Source organism: Neolamprologus brichardi, chromosome 1 (assembly GCF_056152115.1).
Source record: "Neolamprologus brichardi isolate AB-2024 chromosome 1, ASM5615211v1, whole genome shotgun sequence".
Lineage (NCBI taxonomy): Eukaryota > Metazoa > Chordata > Actinopteri > Cichliformes > Cichlidae > Neolamprologus > Neolamprologus brichardi.
This window is the reverse complement of record NC_142104.1, coordinates 955,001-970,048: the sequence shown is the minus strand read 5'-3', so window position 1 is coordinate 970,048 and position 15,048 is coordinate 955,001. Positions and strand designations below refer to the sequence as shown.

Genomic DNA, 15,048 nt, shown 5'->3' with positions numbered 1-15,048 from the left:
CTTCCAAACCCAAAAAGGCGAGCAGGGAGCTAAAGACGAACATGCCGGAGGAAACTGATGTCTGACCTTTAGGAGCCGTTGGTCTGAGAAAACCGGCTGCAAACTTCAAGTATAATTCTCCATATTTTACATTTGCACAGTATGTGGAGTACTTTATTCAGGAGAATGAAATCATTTGTAAGGACACAAAAATATTCAGCAGATTTTTTCTTTTATTTGAATCAGAGTGAGGAAATACATTGACTTTGTACTCCGGCACAGATTATCTCTAATTTATGTTTCTAACTGAGAAATACGTCTGGTTAAAATTCACTGACTGTGTTTGTCCATCACGAAGGCCAACACACACACAGAGTCATAAATGTTAAGACGCCTGTTCTCACATGAACATTCTGATTAACAAATTGATAATTCTCCTCTTGAGATCATGATCTCCCACCACCGCAGCAATGAGATGGGCTGCAGTTTTCCACGTCACCGTAGGTAAAACAGCCCTGATTGCGTTGAAGAGCTCTGTCCTCTGGGCAGGAGTCATCTCCTTCAGGATGTCAGGCACAGACTTGAACTTGTTACTGGTCAGCCAGCTGCAGAGGCCACCAATGGCTCCACCTAGGAGACACAGAGGAGAGGGTGAATGGAAAGTCAGAAACAGGTTTGGTATCCAGTCCTGTTTCCACAAAAAGGTCAAGTGTTTGAAGTATCCCAAATAAAAACATCAGAAAACACAGCTGAGGATTTTTATCTGTTTAATGATAGATTTATATTTACTGTGAACAAGTTTCATGAAAACCAAAGAAAAATGATCTTATTCATGGTTTTGTCCCCATATGTGTTTCTCCTCCATGTTATCTGAACAGTTTAATATCACCATGGAAACAATGACTTTATTTTGTTTTTATTTTCTTAGTATTACCCACTGTAGGAACAGTTCCCTCTTATCTGGATCATTCATTCACTCACCAACAGCAAACCCCACAGGTCCAAAGAAAGCCCCGCATACTAATGTGCATCCTCCCGTCACAACTGTTCCTTTGAGGATGCTCGTCCAGGTGTTCCTCAGCTCTCTCTCTACATAAGGTGATAATGCATGAATCAGTTGTTTGAGATATTCATCATTTGCTTCCATCTTCTTGATGAATCTCCTGTAAGAGAAAAAATATGATAACTGATCACAGAGAAGTCGAACTAAAACAGAATACACATCCATATTAATGCAGCTGGAGGCAGCATGAATAAGAATAAATGTCTTACCGTGCTGTCCTGAGTGTGTGAGCTGATAATCTGCTGTGCACAGAAACACTGACCTGAGCATCCTGCTTCCACTTTATATCACGATGTCTGTGGGGCGGGTGGAGGTGTAAGTGGCTTTCAGTTCTTCTTAAGTTTCATTATTACCTGGATGCAAACATCCAGGTAATAATGCTGAAAATATCCTGGTTTATCTCGTTTTACTCGTACAAACCAAACTGGACCCTTAACACCGGAACAACTGTCACATGTTAGGAATTTTCACTTTCAATGTGAAACGATATTTCACGTCAGCCGAGACCTTCAGTTGGATACTTCTTTAGCTTTATATTAGCTATATATTCACACGTCTTTCAGGACTGGTTTTTCTGCAGTGCAGAGGAACACCTGAGATCCTGAAGCTCACCTACACATAAATATGAACTTTGGACTTTCACAGTGCAAAGCCAGAAACGCTCCCGTGCTATTACTTTGTCATAACAGCAAAGCTGACCAAGAACTTTCCAGTGTCAGGTAAATCACTCCAGTTTAAATGAGCCGCACTGACAGAAGCAGGGATTGGGTCAGGACAGGTGTGCCCACCTGCTGGTGCCATACTCTACACCCTTCTGCTGTGATAACCTTTGCATTAAGATATGTGGTCCAGTAGATGAACAGTCCATAAATATCTTGTTGGGTCCACGTGACACTAATTCTCTGCAACAGCTACACGAGCATCTTCTGTGCAAACTGACGTGGGTCCAGTTGACCTTTCACCTCACTAAGAACACGATCTTTAAAGCTATTCATTGCAATGGATGTTTTTGGTGCAGGACCTTATGAGGACGCCCAGGCTACGAGACCAGTGTGGACCATAAGAGATTTGGGACTGGTGTCTAAAGACAAAGCTAAGCTCTTTCCTACACTCCCACAATCCTACCAGTTAATCCATCAGGCTACCTGCTTCTGTAATACTGACCTTTCTAAAGGTTCCTCCTGCTCAGACACAAGCTGCTCCATAATGTAGCTCTGTTACTACTGAAGTCAATGTTCCAGCTGCACGAGTCAGCTGAAAACATCTGGAGCATCAGCAGCAGGACTGCTGCCCTCCTCAGCTCACAGACCATCACAGGCTGATGTTGAAGAAGAGGACACATGGAGCTGTCCCACGTTACAGATGTGTCGCTGCCATCAGATTTTCTCATTTTAAACATTTGATGTTTTCTCTGTTCTGCTCAGAATAAAATCTGAGTTTATGTGATTTGGTAGATACCAAAAACAGCTCAAGCTGATTTAAGATTTGGTGAAAATTGGGTCAAAGTCAACCAAATATGAAGATCAGTAAAAACTTTATATTGCCCAAAGTTTTTATAGATTCATCAAATTTCACAACAATAGATAGGTCTTCCTCGACAGACACGAGTACCAAGGTTGGCTAAGCCCGAGGTCAATGTTGACCTTTCAACTTTATTTACACAGATCACAACAATCATATGACCCCCTATGAGCAGCACTTTGGCGACAGTGGGAAGGAAAAACTCCCTTTTAACAGGAAGAAACCTCCAGCAGAACCAGGCTCAGGGAGGGGCGGGGCCATCTGCTGCGATTGGTTGGAGTGAGAGAAGGAAGACAGGATAAAGACATGCTGTGGAAGAGAGACAGAGGTTAAATAAGTAGTATGAGAAATACGTTGTGTGACAGGCGACGTAGAGAGCTGTACAACACAGTTTTTATTTGTCCAATGAAACGTCCTGCAGCGTCACAATGATGTCATAACACGCTGCAGTAAAAACATGATAAAAAACATCAGAGGTGTAGTACCAGCCCTCGGCCTTCGGGGGGCGTTTAATCATTTTACAGCGTACCAGCTGAGGTGGTCACTGAGCTGTCAGTCAAAGAAGCTGAAAAGCTTGAGATCTGAGAGCAGCAGCACTCTAAAAAGACGCTGATGCAGAGTGTGGGAATCCTGATTAAATTACACGCTGGTCAGGGATTAAAAAAGTAACAAAGACATCAGTGCTGCACAAACATGACTGAGAACTTCGTCTGTGTGAGCTGCGAGACGTGATTCAGTTCAAAGGTCAGGTCCACGTGGAACCATCCCTCAGTCCTTGTAGCGCACCTCCGCTCTCAGCTCCTTGGTGACGTAGCTAATTAAGGCCGCGGCGACCTGCTGCTGGAGGGTGGAGTTCCCCATCACGAGCGAGACGAGCTGGGCCCCGTCCGTCCAGTCCAGGTTCCCCAAGACGGCCGTGATGGACTCGTAGAGCTGCCTCTGCTGCGGGGGAGGCAGCTCCATCAGGATCTGAGGCAGCGGTCTGAACTGCCCGCTGGTCAGCCAGCTGCCCAGGAGGCCGCCGACGGCGCCGCCTGAGAGACGCAGAAGAAGAACAGAAGTGTCAGAGGTGCACACACAGGTGTAAACGAGCTTGAGTAAAAGCTGTGGCCGAGGTCAGCGACAGCGACGTCCAACTTTAAACGTCTAAAGCTTTGAGAGGCCTTCAATCACATTTACTGATCAGTCTACACAGACTGTTTGGATCAATACATTTATTGATTTATTATATTATTATTATTATATTATTATTATTATTATTATTATTATTATATCTATGAAGGAAAAGTTCAGATCAGAGCGTTAAGGCGTGCGCTTTCAGGGAAGTGCATGTGAGCACGTGTGAGGACATGAAGCCTCCTGGTGGACAAACTTGTGACTCCCTCGTTGAATTATGGGATTCGCCAGAGTTTCAGAAAACTTGACCTCTGACCTCTTATCAAATGAGATGTTAGTACACGCACTGTGCTGTGAATTTTAAACTCTGCGTCTGTGTTTCCATCAGTGTAAACGATTCAATTCAGCGTGTGGTTAAAAACAATCGTCACACAGTGAATCAGGTAAACTCGCTCATGTGAAAGCGGCTCCGCCTTTACTCAGCTCGTTCACACAGGTGTGCTTTAACTCTGTGTCGGCCACACGAAGCGGTTTACATAACGCCAGAGGCCTTTCAAGATGGCTGCTGTGTGGGGAGGACTTTGCTGGTCCAGGTTACTGAGGCTGCCCGGTGACGATCACTGCAGCAACAAAAGCTGCCAAACTTCTTCTTACCTGCAGAGGACTCGAACCTGCTCGTGTTTACTGCCTTCTACCACCAAAAGCACAAATCCTCAGAGCGTGTTGTTACTCTGACAGCTGTGGCGAACACGCCGCCTCGTCCACAGTCAGAGGTTTAAACCCAGCGTCCTCCTCAGGCCTCTGTTTCCGTTTATCTCCTTCTGCTGAATCTGCAGATTTAATTCCTCCTTCTTCTTCTTCTACTTACCGACAGCGATCCCCGGAGGTCCGCCGAGCAGCCCGCCCACAAACGCAGATCCTCCCGCCACCATCGCCCCTTTGGTGGAGTTCTTCACGGCGACCTTGATCTCCTCGTGAGCCGATACTTCACAGCACAAACGCATGACGTCGTCCATCCGGGCGGGCATCTCTGCGGACTCCACGTGGGGTCTTTCCTGAAAGGTTCAAAAATGAAGATGAGTGTAAGTAGTGATTCCTTACACAGCGACGCACACCTGGGACAGGTGAGCTGCCAGCGTCACAGTCTCACAGGTAAATCTGCTGTTAGCGTGTCGCAGCGGTCACACAGCTTTAATCGCATTTCTGTGGTTGATCCATCGTTAATGCAACAGTGTGTGAGCTCCGTGAGAGAGGCAGCGGTCACACACGGCGTGTCACAGTAACACACGCGTGTGCGACACGAGGTCACGTGTGTACTGACTCCGTGTCTATCTGCGACCACACAGACCACCCAACCCGAGCCTGCGCTGCTCAGCTCCTTCTCTTCCTTCCGCCTCCACCTTTCCCAGCATCCACCTGTGCCAAATGTGCAGCTGTATGATGACGCATGGATAGAAATAACATGCAGTAGAAATGCAGCACAGACACAAAAGTGGAAGCAGCGCGTCTATTTCTGACCTCAAATCAGGTCTGACCCTGAAATAAAAACCAGTTTCAGTTTTTATCAGCTGCTGACTGTGACGTGAAAAGTGAGATTCAAAGAGCAGAGTGTCTCGTCCACCTTCAGCCTGTTTGCATAAAACTGTCACACACGCACAAAGGACCACAGCTTGGTTTCACTTTTACTTTCCAACAAAGCCTGAAACCAACAGACGGCCTATAGTCATTATAATTACTTATTAATATAATAATTACTCGAATAAACCACATCCACGGCCCTGCTGCGTGGACTGTCAGAGCTCCGGATTCAGGACAGGGCTCCGTGTAGACGCGTCGGGCACAATCACAGCAGTTAGACTTAAATTAGACGGTTTCTGAGCGGAGTTTGGTGGGACGGGCTCGGCAGGGACAGGTGTAGCACACCGGCAAACAAGAAGTAAATACAGAGTCAGGACGTGAACGTCACAGCTGCTCTGTCTGATTCACAGACTCGGAGAATCGAATCCGGTTGGATTCAACTGCGAACTCGGGACTTTTTTTTTTTACCGACCACTCGGACTCGTTCCCCTCTGTGTGAGGCTGCAGAGGTTAAAGGTCACACAGCTGATCGGGACACATTCTGCTTACCTTCAGTCCGTCACTGTCCGCAAACTGTAGAAACTCTGACAACTTCCGGCTCTGCAGATCAATGAAGGAGGAAACTAACGAGCCTTTTTGATTCTTCTTCGCTGAACACAAACCGGAGAAACGGAGAGAAGATGGTCCGGTGCGCCGATCCGCTCAGGAACTCACGTTAAAACACTCGCGCTCTAATCTCACGCTACTTTTATTTAACGAACGCATGCGCACAAAGTTTGATACGCTCAAAGAGCACATGCGCACTCAACAAGCTGGAGACCGGAGAAACTTAAACCACAATATCAAAACAATCTACAGATTACAGGAATGAACACAGCTGCAGGATGTTGGATGTGAACCGAGGCGACTTTAGTTCTTTTTTCTTTTTAATTAAAGCGACCAATGTGGAGGCTTGGGTGACGTAGCGAGCTGCAGCGACCAATCAGAACTCTCCGTGTAGAAACTTTGTTTGAAGTATATTGTTCATTGTGTTGCTCGTATATTGTGTGTTTTAAATTGTTGTGCACTTCACTCTCTGTCATTCACATTTTACTTTATTAAATATTATGACATGATATTTAATTATCTGCTTGTTTTTCTTATTGTATTCATTCTGTTTAGCTTTTACCTCCTTCGGCTGTTTGTTTGGTCGGATGTTACCGAACCGAACACGTTTCTGTGTTTTGTGTTCGACTTATTTTTTCTTCTTCTGCTGAATCGAAGAAAAATGAAGTAAATCGGACCTCGCTGTCCTCACCTGCAGTACCTGCGGCTGCCACCAGGAGACGCCGCCCCCTTTGTTTTAATAAATATCTGAAGCGTTTGTTTTATTGAAGCTGCGTCCCACACACGCCCCGAGTGGGCTGAATGTTTGTAGCTGTAATAAACATCTGATCCTGCGTCTGAATCCTGTTTGTATTGTTTCCTGTCTGAGAGCAGAGGGACTATTTAACCTCCTCGCGTCCTTCTAATATCCCAGTTTCATAAAGAGAAACAGAGCCGGTCCACAGCGAGCTGGAGCCGCCTCCGCGTCAATCACTGACATGTTTACATTTATTCTATTTGCATCTTTTACTCACTTTTGTCTCACTGTCCTTGTCACTCTCTCTGTTCCTCATTGTACTACCACAATGTCATCTTTTATGTGATCCCTCTTTTACTTGACTGTATGTCTAAAATGTGATAAATAAAGTAAAAAAAAATCAATAAAAAAAAAAAAATCTATTTGCATCTTTCACGCTTTCTTCCTATTTTTACTTCCTGTTGCGTAACGCTGCCACAAAGACGTTGTTCCTGTTTAAAACCAGCCGCTCCGCGGACGTTACATCCGTGTTTGTGATTGTTGAGCTCCAGCGAGCTGATAACCTGCTTCCGGTGACCTCTGACCCTGACCGCTACGCTGAGGTGTGACCTCAGGCCTGCCGGGGTCTGCCCGGCTGAACTCGGCTCAGTGCGAGGATCGGGGCAGGGGGCGGGGCTTTGTTTGTTTACGTGTGATGCAGTGAGATACGCTCCGCCTGATTGGGTGGATTTTGGTGACGTTTGAGGCGGCGGGGGAGGAGCCTGTGTGAGATAAACAACCTGTGGATGAAAACAAGCACAGAGAGAACCGGAAGCTTCAGAGCAGCGAAAACATCGACTTATCGGAGCAGGTGGGTCTGAATCTTTAGTTACACCCACGCGTGACCTTTGACCTGCACGCGGTTAGTGTTAGAGTCTCTGTTCCGCCGTACCTGAGCACGCGCAGGGGTGCTTGTTCCAGCTGGAGGTACACGGAGTCCTGCCGAGGTCTGTTTCTCACGCACACACACAGGCGCGTGTCTGTTAGTGAGTGCGTGCACGTCTGTTTCTGTAAACATGATGAAGCTGAGGGTCACGTGATGAAGAGCTGCTGTAAATCAGCGGAGCTGCAGTCAACATGTGGACAAACACACACAGGATCAACGGTTTAAGATCTTACAAACTGTGTTGAGCAGTAATGTGGAAACAGGAGGTGAAAGGTCACGACCCGACTTCCTGTCTTTGTGGAACATCATCTGGGTTGAAGCTGCTCAGGTTTCTGAGGCCTCGGCGTCACGAGGGAAGCTTTTTACCTGTGATGATCTCACCTGTGCGCTGCTCTTTATCCACAGGTGTGTCAGAAACGTCGGGATGATCGGGAAGATTCTTGCTCAGCTTATCGGGAACGCCAGCGAGGACCTGGCGTCAGCAGGAGAAGAACACGAGGAGCTGCTGGAGTTGGAGGACGAGGGCTGGGTCATCGTTAACCTGCCAGGTGAGAAAGTCAACCTGCTTCAGGTGCACACGCTGTAGCGCCGATGCTTCTAAACATCTCTGATCCTCCTGCAGAGGACGGGCTTCTGTCGGCTCCAGACGACGACCTCCTCGAGAACCTGCTGATCGAACACCCGAGCATGTCCGTGTACCAGATGAGGCGCGGGGTGGGTGGAGCCGAGGAGGAGGAGGAGCCGGGCTCTGATGAAGAGGAAACCTCAAGGTTATGATGCTGACGATGCTTCATTCAGATAATCTGAAACCAGTTTTACAAACACAGAAGAAGACAGCAGGGCAGGTGGGCGGGGTTTATAATGTGGCTTCCTGTGTGTCTCTCCAGGCCTGTGGCGGTAAGGCGGCATGTATCCTGGCGTCTTGCCGCCTGGGGGCTTCCTCTGCCGTACAACATCCAGCTGCCGGCGGCGCAGCGTGCCAGGAGCCGCGCTGAAGGCAGGAAGCTGAGCCGCGGCGCCCTTCACAGGCAGAACCTCACCAAGACGCGCTTCTGCCCTGCAGAGCGGCGCTACGGACACTTCAAGCAGCCCTGCCGGCGTCTCTACAACTACTGACTCCGATATCGGCGCCGCCACTCACCTCACCGTTACATCACGTGACATTCACCACTTCCTGTGCAGTAAAGCCATCAAACAGCTGAAAGAACCACACGTTTTTCATTCTTCTGTAAACTTTATTATCAGCAGGGCGCCGCGCGGCCGAACAGCCGCTGCTCAGATCAATGTTGATGATGTCAGAGCTTCGTGCTCGGTCGCTTCGCTCTTCTTCTTCTGCGTGTTAAAGTGTGTGATGAGTTGACCTCTTGACCTTTGCAGCGTTCCTGCTGCTTTTCTACTTTTTATTTGACACAAATGTGAGATTTTAATTTGTTTTTATTTGTGTGTATTTATAAAATGTTTTAAAAAAAGCAAAATAAAGTTTTTGAGATTTTCTAACGCTGCGTGTCTTTCTGGTGGGGGCTCGCTCACTGCCGGAGCTTCCGGATTTTCCCCATGAACCTCTTCACCTGCTGCGGGTCCACCTCGTTGGCCCAGTGCCCGCCCAGCTTAAAGTGGGAGCCCACTATCATCGCGTTTGCATCCAGGTAGCTTTCGACATTGTCATAGGTCACTCCTGAGCCAATCAGCACGGGGATTCCCACAGACTGGGAAACGTCTGCAAAAACAGAAAAAATCACTTTAATGAATTTCTATTTAAGAACACGTCAGCAGTCGAAAGCTTCTTTTCCCAGCAGCACACGAACGCATCTCAACCCTGCAGACTTACAAACCCTGAGTCCACCTGAGGCTGTGAGGAACAAGGTTTACAATAAATCATTTATATTTCATGTAAACTCTGAATATTACAAAGGAATCTAGTAGATCGCTACTGAACGCACTGCAGGCTGGACTCACAGCAGAGAGGCGTCGGGGTGAGGGCTGCTGTGGCGCTACTTCCTACCTCTCGGTCGATATGTGACCTGATTAGTCTCACCTGTTCCTGCTCTGATGATCCTTCTGTTCCCTGACACAGTCCCAGTGTTTTCCTGGCTCCGTGTTGGGACTCTGTCCTGGATTTTGGACCTGGTCTTTGCGTCCTGTCTCTGACACGTTTGCCTCGTTCACTGTCAGCTGTTTGGACCTTGGGTTGAAGCATTGCTAACTAAAACGCAGCCGTTGCTAGCATGCGTGGTTTGTTTATCTCGCCTGGAGCAGCCTCTGCTATATAAACATCATCACTGAGCGCTAACTCCTCGGAGCTCAAAGGTATCATGCATGCTGTGCAGGACCTTTGGGTCGGAGCAGGACGGTGTGTGTGCAAACAGGCTCACTGCATATTCTCTGGCTTCATAATGACTTTACTCACCTGAGGCGTGCCCTCTCTGACCTGCCAGAGTCTCCTGTCTGTGCGCAGAGGGGTGTGGCAGACTGACACATTAGAGTGTGACAGAATATAAAATAGGCTTCAGACGCCTTCACCACCTGCAGAGCTGCACTCAGTGAACCTCTGCTCACACGCGTGACCTGGTGAATGTGTCTGAACATGACCAGCACCCGTGTGTGTGTGTGTGTGTGTGTGTGCAGCAGTGGCATGTACAGCACTCAGACTGTTTACAGGGTTGAGTGTCGGCTGCTATAAATATCCTGGACTCCGGCGCTGCTGCGAGGACGCGGTGCAGAGTTCAGACTCAGTAACCTGAGCTGATGCAAACCTTACTGACTGATCACTGCAGGGTTTATGGTCCTGTGCATGAAGCTGCATGAAGCTGCAGAGCAGCACCTGAACGCTGATTGGTTAAATGTTTTAAACAGGAAATGGAACTACAGATGAGGAAGCACAAAAACGTGGCACTCATCAGTAACACCTGAGGGCAGGTGTAGCTCTGGGTTTGTCTCAGTGAATGTCGGTGGAGCCATGACTTTCATTTCTAAGCTTTCGACAGGAAATTATCTGGTTCTTTTCTACTCTGATCAGTTAAAGACACAGAGGGAAAAACGAGTGGATTTATCTCCCACAAGCAGCTCAGGTGGGCTTGACCCCTGCTGTGAGTGTGACATTTAACATTCAGACTGTTTGGGCGCCGGTTTAGCTCAGTGGTCCGACCCGCGGCCCTCTCTGCCTCGGGTTTCCTGTCAGTCTTCACTGTAACTATTTAATAAAGCCAGAGAAAGATTCAGCTTCGAGCTGCTGAACAAACACTTGGCAGCCCTGCTGCTGAGAGAGGTGAGGGGGCCCTCTACTGGACAAACGGGGTAAAAGCAGGAGGACCTGAGGTGAGGGGCTTAAAAAATGTCTGATATGTTGTGAAATACTGTTCTGAGAATAAAGTGAAGTGTGCATCGACCCACGCAGCACAGCTGATGAAGTCACACCTGAACCCTGCAGAGCCAATCAGCTGTTTCTGTGCTGCATGCAGGTGAATCCTTCCTGCAGCTCTAACAGGAGTCACCTGACCTGAGATGTTAACTTTAGATTTGAATTTCAAAATAAAACTCCTTGTAATGTCTCCTCCTTTTTATATTCTGCAGCGTTAATCTCAGCAGTGACGAGAAGCTGCTGATTGTAGATGATAAAGTCAGAAAAGTGACAGTCTGTCTATCACAGAGTGACGAGAGGCAGGCTAACATCTGGACAGAGTGTGTGTGTGTGTGTGTGTGTGTGTGTGTGTGTGTGTGTGCGCGGCAGGGGCGGGACCTCGGAGCTCCTCGGGGTCGGCCTGCAGTCCTGTGGCTGCTCCTGTGATGATGACGCCGTCTGAGAGGAAGAACTCAGCAGCACGCGCCGTCTCTGCGACGCTCACGTCTGACGTCAGGGCGTGAGAGCTGGACACACACAGACACACACACACACACACACAGAGGCATGTGTGGATGTTACACACTGGAGATGATAAGTGTTTGCACTGTAATAAAAATCAAACCTTGTGTGAAAGTTTCCTGATTTGCTGCTGTGGGGGAGATGCTCCTCCCACAGCAGCAGGTGAGCTGCAGTAGACACCAGAAGGACACCACAGGCGACCATCAACAGGAAACATCCAGGACGGCCTCTAAGAGCTCGCCATGGTGCTGACACACATTTTAACACGTCCCTTGCCCAGGCCGGCCCCGTTAACGTCCCAGTGCCTAAAAGCTCAGCTGTGACAGGCCTGAGAGACTATTGGCCGAGCCGCTCATCCTGATTATCTGCAGCTGTACTCAGACACAGGAAGTGTTTTCACGTCTTCTTGCATCACTGAGGACTTCATTCTTTACTATAGCTGCACAGCAGGTGACCTCACCTGTGCTTCTTCTTGATGTCGGTGAAGATCTGCACGTGCTCAGCTCCGATCTGTTTGCGGTACCGCAGTAACTCCCCGGCGCCGGCGTTCAGGAGTCCTTCGTCTGCCACGTGAGCAAAGACGAAGCCCTCAGCCCTGATGAAGTCCAGGCCTGGAAGCACACAGCGCGTCACACGTCCTGCATCTTTCCAAACACATCAACACGAACTGAACGAACAACTGAACCTGAAGCCAGAGCCACAGCCAGAGCCTGCTGATTGGCTGCAGTCAGGATCTGCGCTCCTATCGGCAGGGACGGACAGGCGGCCCTAACGCTGCAGCAGACGGCGGTCATGCAGGCGCTCACCTCGGCGCCCACGCTCAGAGAGTACGGCACATCGTGCATGTTTTCAACGATCAGTCCATCCTGAAAGACGGAGGTTGGGTTAGCGCCTCGCCTGCGCAGACTGCAGAGCTGTGAGGAACGCAAACAACGTGCACAAACGTACAATCCCCGCGTCTCTGTAGATCGCTGCCTCCCGGCACGCCGCCTCGCTGATTTCAGACATTTTCAAAGAGCCCAGTGGGCTACCTGAGGAAGAGGAGGAGCCTGTTAGATAAGGTCTCAAAGAGTAGCATCAACACTTAAGGATGTGGGCACCGATGTATGTGCAAGAATACGAGCGCAAAGTCAAAGTCACGAGTACACCTGGTGACACATCAGGACACAACCGTGATCACCTGGACGAACAATAAAACACGCATATTTACAGCGTGTGAGAAACGATCAGCTGCTGCTAATCAATGCAGGTGATTGACTGATCAGCAGCAGTGTGAGCGCCTCTGTAAACGCAGAGCTTTGCTCTGTTTGCAGGTCCACCGTGTTCAGGTGTGTTAACACAATCCCACAATGTTCCTACGAGTGGACGTCAGCAAGTTTACCCCGAGGTCAGAGCGTGCAGAAAGTGTGTGTTAGTGCATGAAAGGTCAAAGGTCATGACAGCAGAAAAAGTGAGAACTTGTTTGGACAGGAGAACGGGGCCGAGGTTCAGGGTTCAGCGGCATTACAGTTAGGGCGGGTCATCGTGTACGTCGATGTACTTATTGTTGCCGTGTATCTTCGTACGAAGGTCGATTGCTGCGCGTCTCAGATGTTTGATCTCGACTCACATGATCCTGGTTAAATAAAGTTTACCCGCCCCGTCACAGCCGACCACACGGAAATGTTACACGTCTGACTTAATCAAGTTGCTCTCACTGACCCCCCCTGCCACGACCAAACACTTCACCTGAACCTGGAGGACGCCGACAGGTGGACTCTGTTACCTGGCAACGCTTTCACGTGGATCATTCCGATAACGACGGATTTTAGACGCCCAAACAGCTCCAAAAACTTCATCCTTCCCTCTCTGTGCAGACGCCACAGAATGAAGCCTGTTTGTGTCGTTCTCAGGAGGTCATGTGACTGAGCAAAGGTCGACTTTGTTCACCAAACAAAAAGAGTTTTTCAGCTTCACCGACGACAAGAACACGATCGTCTCTGGAACAAGTTTGTTTCTGAATAAAGTTTCCTGGCTGTAAATCAGGGCCAGCAGGACGTGTTTTACGCTCTCTGAGGAAGCTGAGGTTTAACCATTAATGTTTGTCTGCACTCACCTGGCTCAGACTCACCTTCCTCCACTTATTAAAACTTCTATTCTTCATACAGCAGCAAACCTCGACGCTGCGTGCCGACTGCAGGAAACTCAAAGCAGTCGTTCTGCACCTGGCAGCTCCATCACCCTCCCTCCTCTGCACATGCTCAAACCTCATCCTCTCTGACTCTCAGCTGCTCCTCCTCCTCCTCACTCCCAGTGAACGTCTGAACATCTTCAGCTCCTCCTCTGCCATCTCCAAACCTCAGAGCTCACTGCTGTCCTTGAACCTTTGTCTCGTGCTGCTACCCTTCCGTCACGAATCACCCCTGACATTCATCTCCACCCGCTCCGCCCTGCCTTCTTCACCTCTCCAGTGCACCGTTCATTGCTTTGGGTCCACACCAAGCTTCCTTGTCCTCCTTCCTTTGTCCAGAGGACACTCCCTGCAGTTTCCCTCAGCTTTACTTTCCCAGCATCCTTCCTTCCTTCACTCACTTGCTCTTCTTGATGTCCAAAGCCACCCTGCAGTCAACCATCCGATGCTGCCCAGCTGCATCCTCCCTGACCTCACAGTCTCATATGTCACTCAGATCACACCTTCTGTACCTTCCTCCACCTCTCTGACCTCCACCCTGTGGGGCGTACACACTGACTGTTACTCCTCACCTCCACAGCACTGCTCAGGCTCCTCCTTCAGGATTACTCCTGCTCCATTTCTCCTCCTGTGATCAGAGCTGTCTGTAAATCAAGCCTCTGTGCTTCCCACAGCTCACAGGGGTCACCGTGGGAGTCTCCACTGTCCTGAGCTGTGCTGCTGTGTTTGTAAATGCAGATGCTGAGTTCTGTTACGGGTCATGTCTCAGCAGCAGGAGGACGGATGTGACGTTATTACATTTCCTGTATGAGCTGGTTATTAAAACCACGGCCTGATAAATGATCATATTCAGCCTGCAGCAGCAACAACCGCGTGAGGACGCTGTCATGTGATCACGTGACCAGCAGCCACAGATTTGCTGACATCAAAGGTCGGTTCGCCTCCTTCCGCCACTTTATCAGATTTAATGGTGAAGTTGGGAACCGGGGAGGAGTCCGGAGGCGGCTGAGCGGGTCACTCCGTCGCGGGCGGAGGCGGGGCGAGTACGGCAGCCCGCAGTGGACACGTGGGAGGCGATACGCTTCATTTTCCCGCTGAATCACAGCCGGGTCCCGGTGACAGACACTGGAGGTAACGTGCACGAAACCCGCTCGCTCACTTGTTACGTCATTCTGCCCGCTTTGCGTCGTTTTCCGCGTCTTTCTGCGCCGCTTCTGCCTTTGTTTACATCTGACACACAGCCACGCGGTGCCCGAGCGCTTCCGGTCTGCGAAGATCCGCCCCTCGCAGCTGTCAGCGCGGCACTCACGCCCCCATTTTTACCGGCAAAACTAAAAACTCACCATTTCCTTCACGCTCGCGACCATCCGCGCAGAGTTCAGCCAGCATACCTGCCGCGTGCCCTGCACAGGTGAGCGGCTGAGGTGACGCAGCTCAATGCGGCTGTAAAGCGGCGCAGAGGGTGGAGATTTAGCGCCAACTGGAATCTACGCCT

The 15,048-nt window shown here is 49.3% G+C and overlaps 5 protein-coding genes across 11 annotated transcripts in view; 2 read left to right on the top strand and 3 right to left on the bottom strand.

Moving 5' to 3' along the window:
- Positions 1 to 379: 379 nt before the first annotated feature.
- On the bottom strand, positions 380 to 2,247 carry LOC148106230 (protein C19orf12 homolog). The gene is made up of 3 exons (XM_087843108.1): positions 2,207 to 2,247; positions 961 to 1,142; positions 380 to 609 (listed from the first exon to the last, which is right to left on the bottom strand). The coding sequence occupies exons 1-3, from the start codon at positions 2,245 to 2,247 to the stop codon at positions 380 to 382; spliced, it is 453 nt and encodes a 150-aa protein (XP_087699234.1).
- A 796-nt stretch (positions 2,248 to 3,043) lies between these two features.
- LOC102794467 (protein C19orf12 homolog) lies at positions 3,044 to 8,061 on the bottom strand. Of its 3 annotated transcripts, XM_035912741.2 has the most exons (4): positions 7,906 to 8,061; positions 7,531 to 7,704; positions 4,548 to 4,734; positions 3,044 to 3,597 (listed from the first exon to the last, which is right to left on the bottom strand). In XM_035912741.2, the coding sequence occupies exons 2-4, from the start codon at positions 7,654 to 7,656 to the stop codon at positions 3,332 to 3,334; spliced, it is 579 nt and encodes a 192-aa protein (XP_035768634.2). In that variant the 5' UTR covers positions 7,657 to 7,704; positions 7,906 to 8,061; the 3' UTR covers positions 3,044 to 3,331. The 3 variants fall into 3 exon arrangements, with proteins under 3 accessions (XP_035768634.2, XP_087699601.1, XP_006802382.2); XM_087843475.1 differs by lacking the exons at positions 7,531 to 7,704; positions 7,906 to 8,061 and adding an exon at positions 6,877 to 7,217; XM_006802319.3 differs by lacking the exons at positions 7,531 to 7,704; positions 7,906 to 8,061 and adding an exon at positions 5,807 to 6,228.
- On the top strand, positions 7,345 to 9,021 carry si:ch211-260e23.9 (uncharacterized). Of its 2 annotated transcripts, none has more exons than XM_006802320.3 (4): positions 7,345 to 7,449; positions 7,930 to 8,072; positions 8,147 to 8,294; positions 8,412 to 9,021. In XM_006802320.3, exons 1-4 carry the CDS (start codon positions 7,385 to 7,387, stop codon positions 8,638 to 8,640), a joined length of 585 nt encoding a protein of 194 aa, XP_006802383.2. In that variant the 5' UTR covers positions 7,345 to 7,384; the 3' UTR covers positions 8,641 to 9,021. The 2 variants fall into 2 exon arrangements, with proteins under 2 accessions (XP_006802383.2, XP_087698685.1); XM_087842559.1 differs by lacking the exon at positions 7,345 to 7,449 and adding an exon at positions 7,478 to 7,585.
- zgc:162297 (uncharacterized protein F13E9.13, mitochondrial) lies at positions 8,747 to 14,943 on the bottom strand. Of its 4 annotated transcripts, none has more exons than XM_087840810.1 (6): positions 14,897 to 14,943; positions 12,332 to 12,414; positions 12,069 to 12,249; positions 11,844 to 11,994; positions 11,261 to 11,388; positions 8,747 to 9,241 (listed from the first exon to the last, which is right to left on the bottom strand). In XM_087840810.1, exons 1-6 carry the CDS (start codon positions 14,940 to 14,942, stop codon positions 9,051 to 9,053), a joined length of 780 nt encoding a protein of 259 aa, XP_087696936.1. In that variant the 5' UTR covers position 14,943; the 3' UTR covers positions 8,747 to 9,050. The 4 variants fall into 4 exon arrangements, with proteins under 4 accessions (XP_087696936.1, XP_087697311.1, XP_087697684.1 ...); XM_087841185.1 differs by lacking the exon at positions 14,897 to 14,943 and adding an exon at positions 13,494 to 13,588; XM_087841558.1 differs by lacking the exon at positions 14,897 to 14,943 and adding an exon at positions 13,479 to 13,533.
- ccne1 (cyclin E1) overlaps positions 14,854 to 15,048 on the top strand; it is a 9,333-nt gene continuing 9,138 nt past the window's right edge. Inside the window, exon 1 of the mRNA XM_087839967.1 lies at positions 14,854 to 15,048. This exon is cut by the window's right edge and continues 228 nt beyond it. The gene's annotated coding sequence lies outside the window, so the exon portion shown is untranslated.

What these genes read in the sequence shown, in the direction of transcription:
- si:ch211-260e23.9 (XM_006802320.3), top strand. Translation starts at nt 7,385, where the DNA reads ATGAAAACAAGCACAGAGAGAACCGGAAGCTTCAGAGCAGCGAAAACA. An exon ending in GGTCATCGTTAACCTGCCAG is followed by an intron (nt 8,073 to 8,146) that starts GTGAGAAAGTCA and finishes ATCCTCCTGCAG; the next exon opens with AGGACGGGCTTCTGTCGGCT. An exon ending in GATGAAGAGGAAACCTCAAG is followed by an intron (nt 8,295 to 8,411) that starts GTTATGATGCTG and finishes GTGTCTCTCCAG; the next exon opens with GCCTGTGGCGGTAAGGCGGC.
- LOC102794467 (XM_035912741.2), bottom strand. Translation starts at nt 7,656, where the DNA reads ATGTTTACAGAAACAGACGTGCACGCACTCACTAACAGACACGCGCCT. An exon ending in GCACCCCTGCGCGTGCTCAG is followed by an intron (nt 4,735 to 7,530) that starts GTACGGCGGAAC and finishes TGAACCTTTCAG; the next exon opens with GAAAGACCCCACGTGGAGTC. An exon ending in ACCTCCGGGGATCGCTGTCG is followed by an intron (nt 3,598 to 4,547) that starts GTAAGTAGAAGA and finishes TGCGTCTCTCAG; the next exon opens with GCGGCGCCGTCGGCGGCCTC.
- zgc:162297 (XM_087840575.1), bottom strand. Translation starts at nt 13,221, where the DNA reads ATGAAGTTTTTGGAGCTGTTTGGGCGTCTAAAATCCGTCGTTATCGGA. An exon ending in CCACGTGAAAGCGTTGCCAG is followed by an intron (nt 12,415 to 13,148) that starts GTAACAGAGTCC and finishes CCTCTTCCTCAG; the next exon opens with GTAGCCCACTGGGCTCTTTG. An exon ending in CGACCCCGAGGAGCTCCGAG is followed by an intron (nt 9,242 to 11,260) that starts GTCCCGCCCCTG and finishes CTGTTTTTGCAG; the next exon opens with ACGTTTCCCAGTCTGTGGGA.
- LOC148106230 (XM_087843108.1), bottom strand. Translation starts at nt 2,247, where the DNA reads ATGGAGCAGCTTGTGTCTGAGCAGGAGGAACCTTTAGAAAG. An exon ending in CAGGAGGAACCTTTAGAAAG is followed by an intron (nt 1,143 to 2,206) that starts GTCAGTATTACA and finishes TTTCTCTTACAG; the next exon opens with GAGATTCATCAAGAAGATGG. An exon ending in ACCTGTGGGGTTTGCTGTTG is followed by an intron (nt 610 to 960) that starts GTGAGTGAATGA and finishes TGTGTCTCCTAG; the next exon opens with GTGGAGCCATTGGTGGCCTC.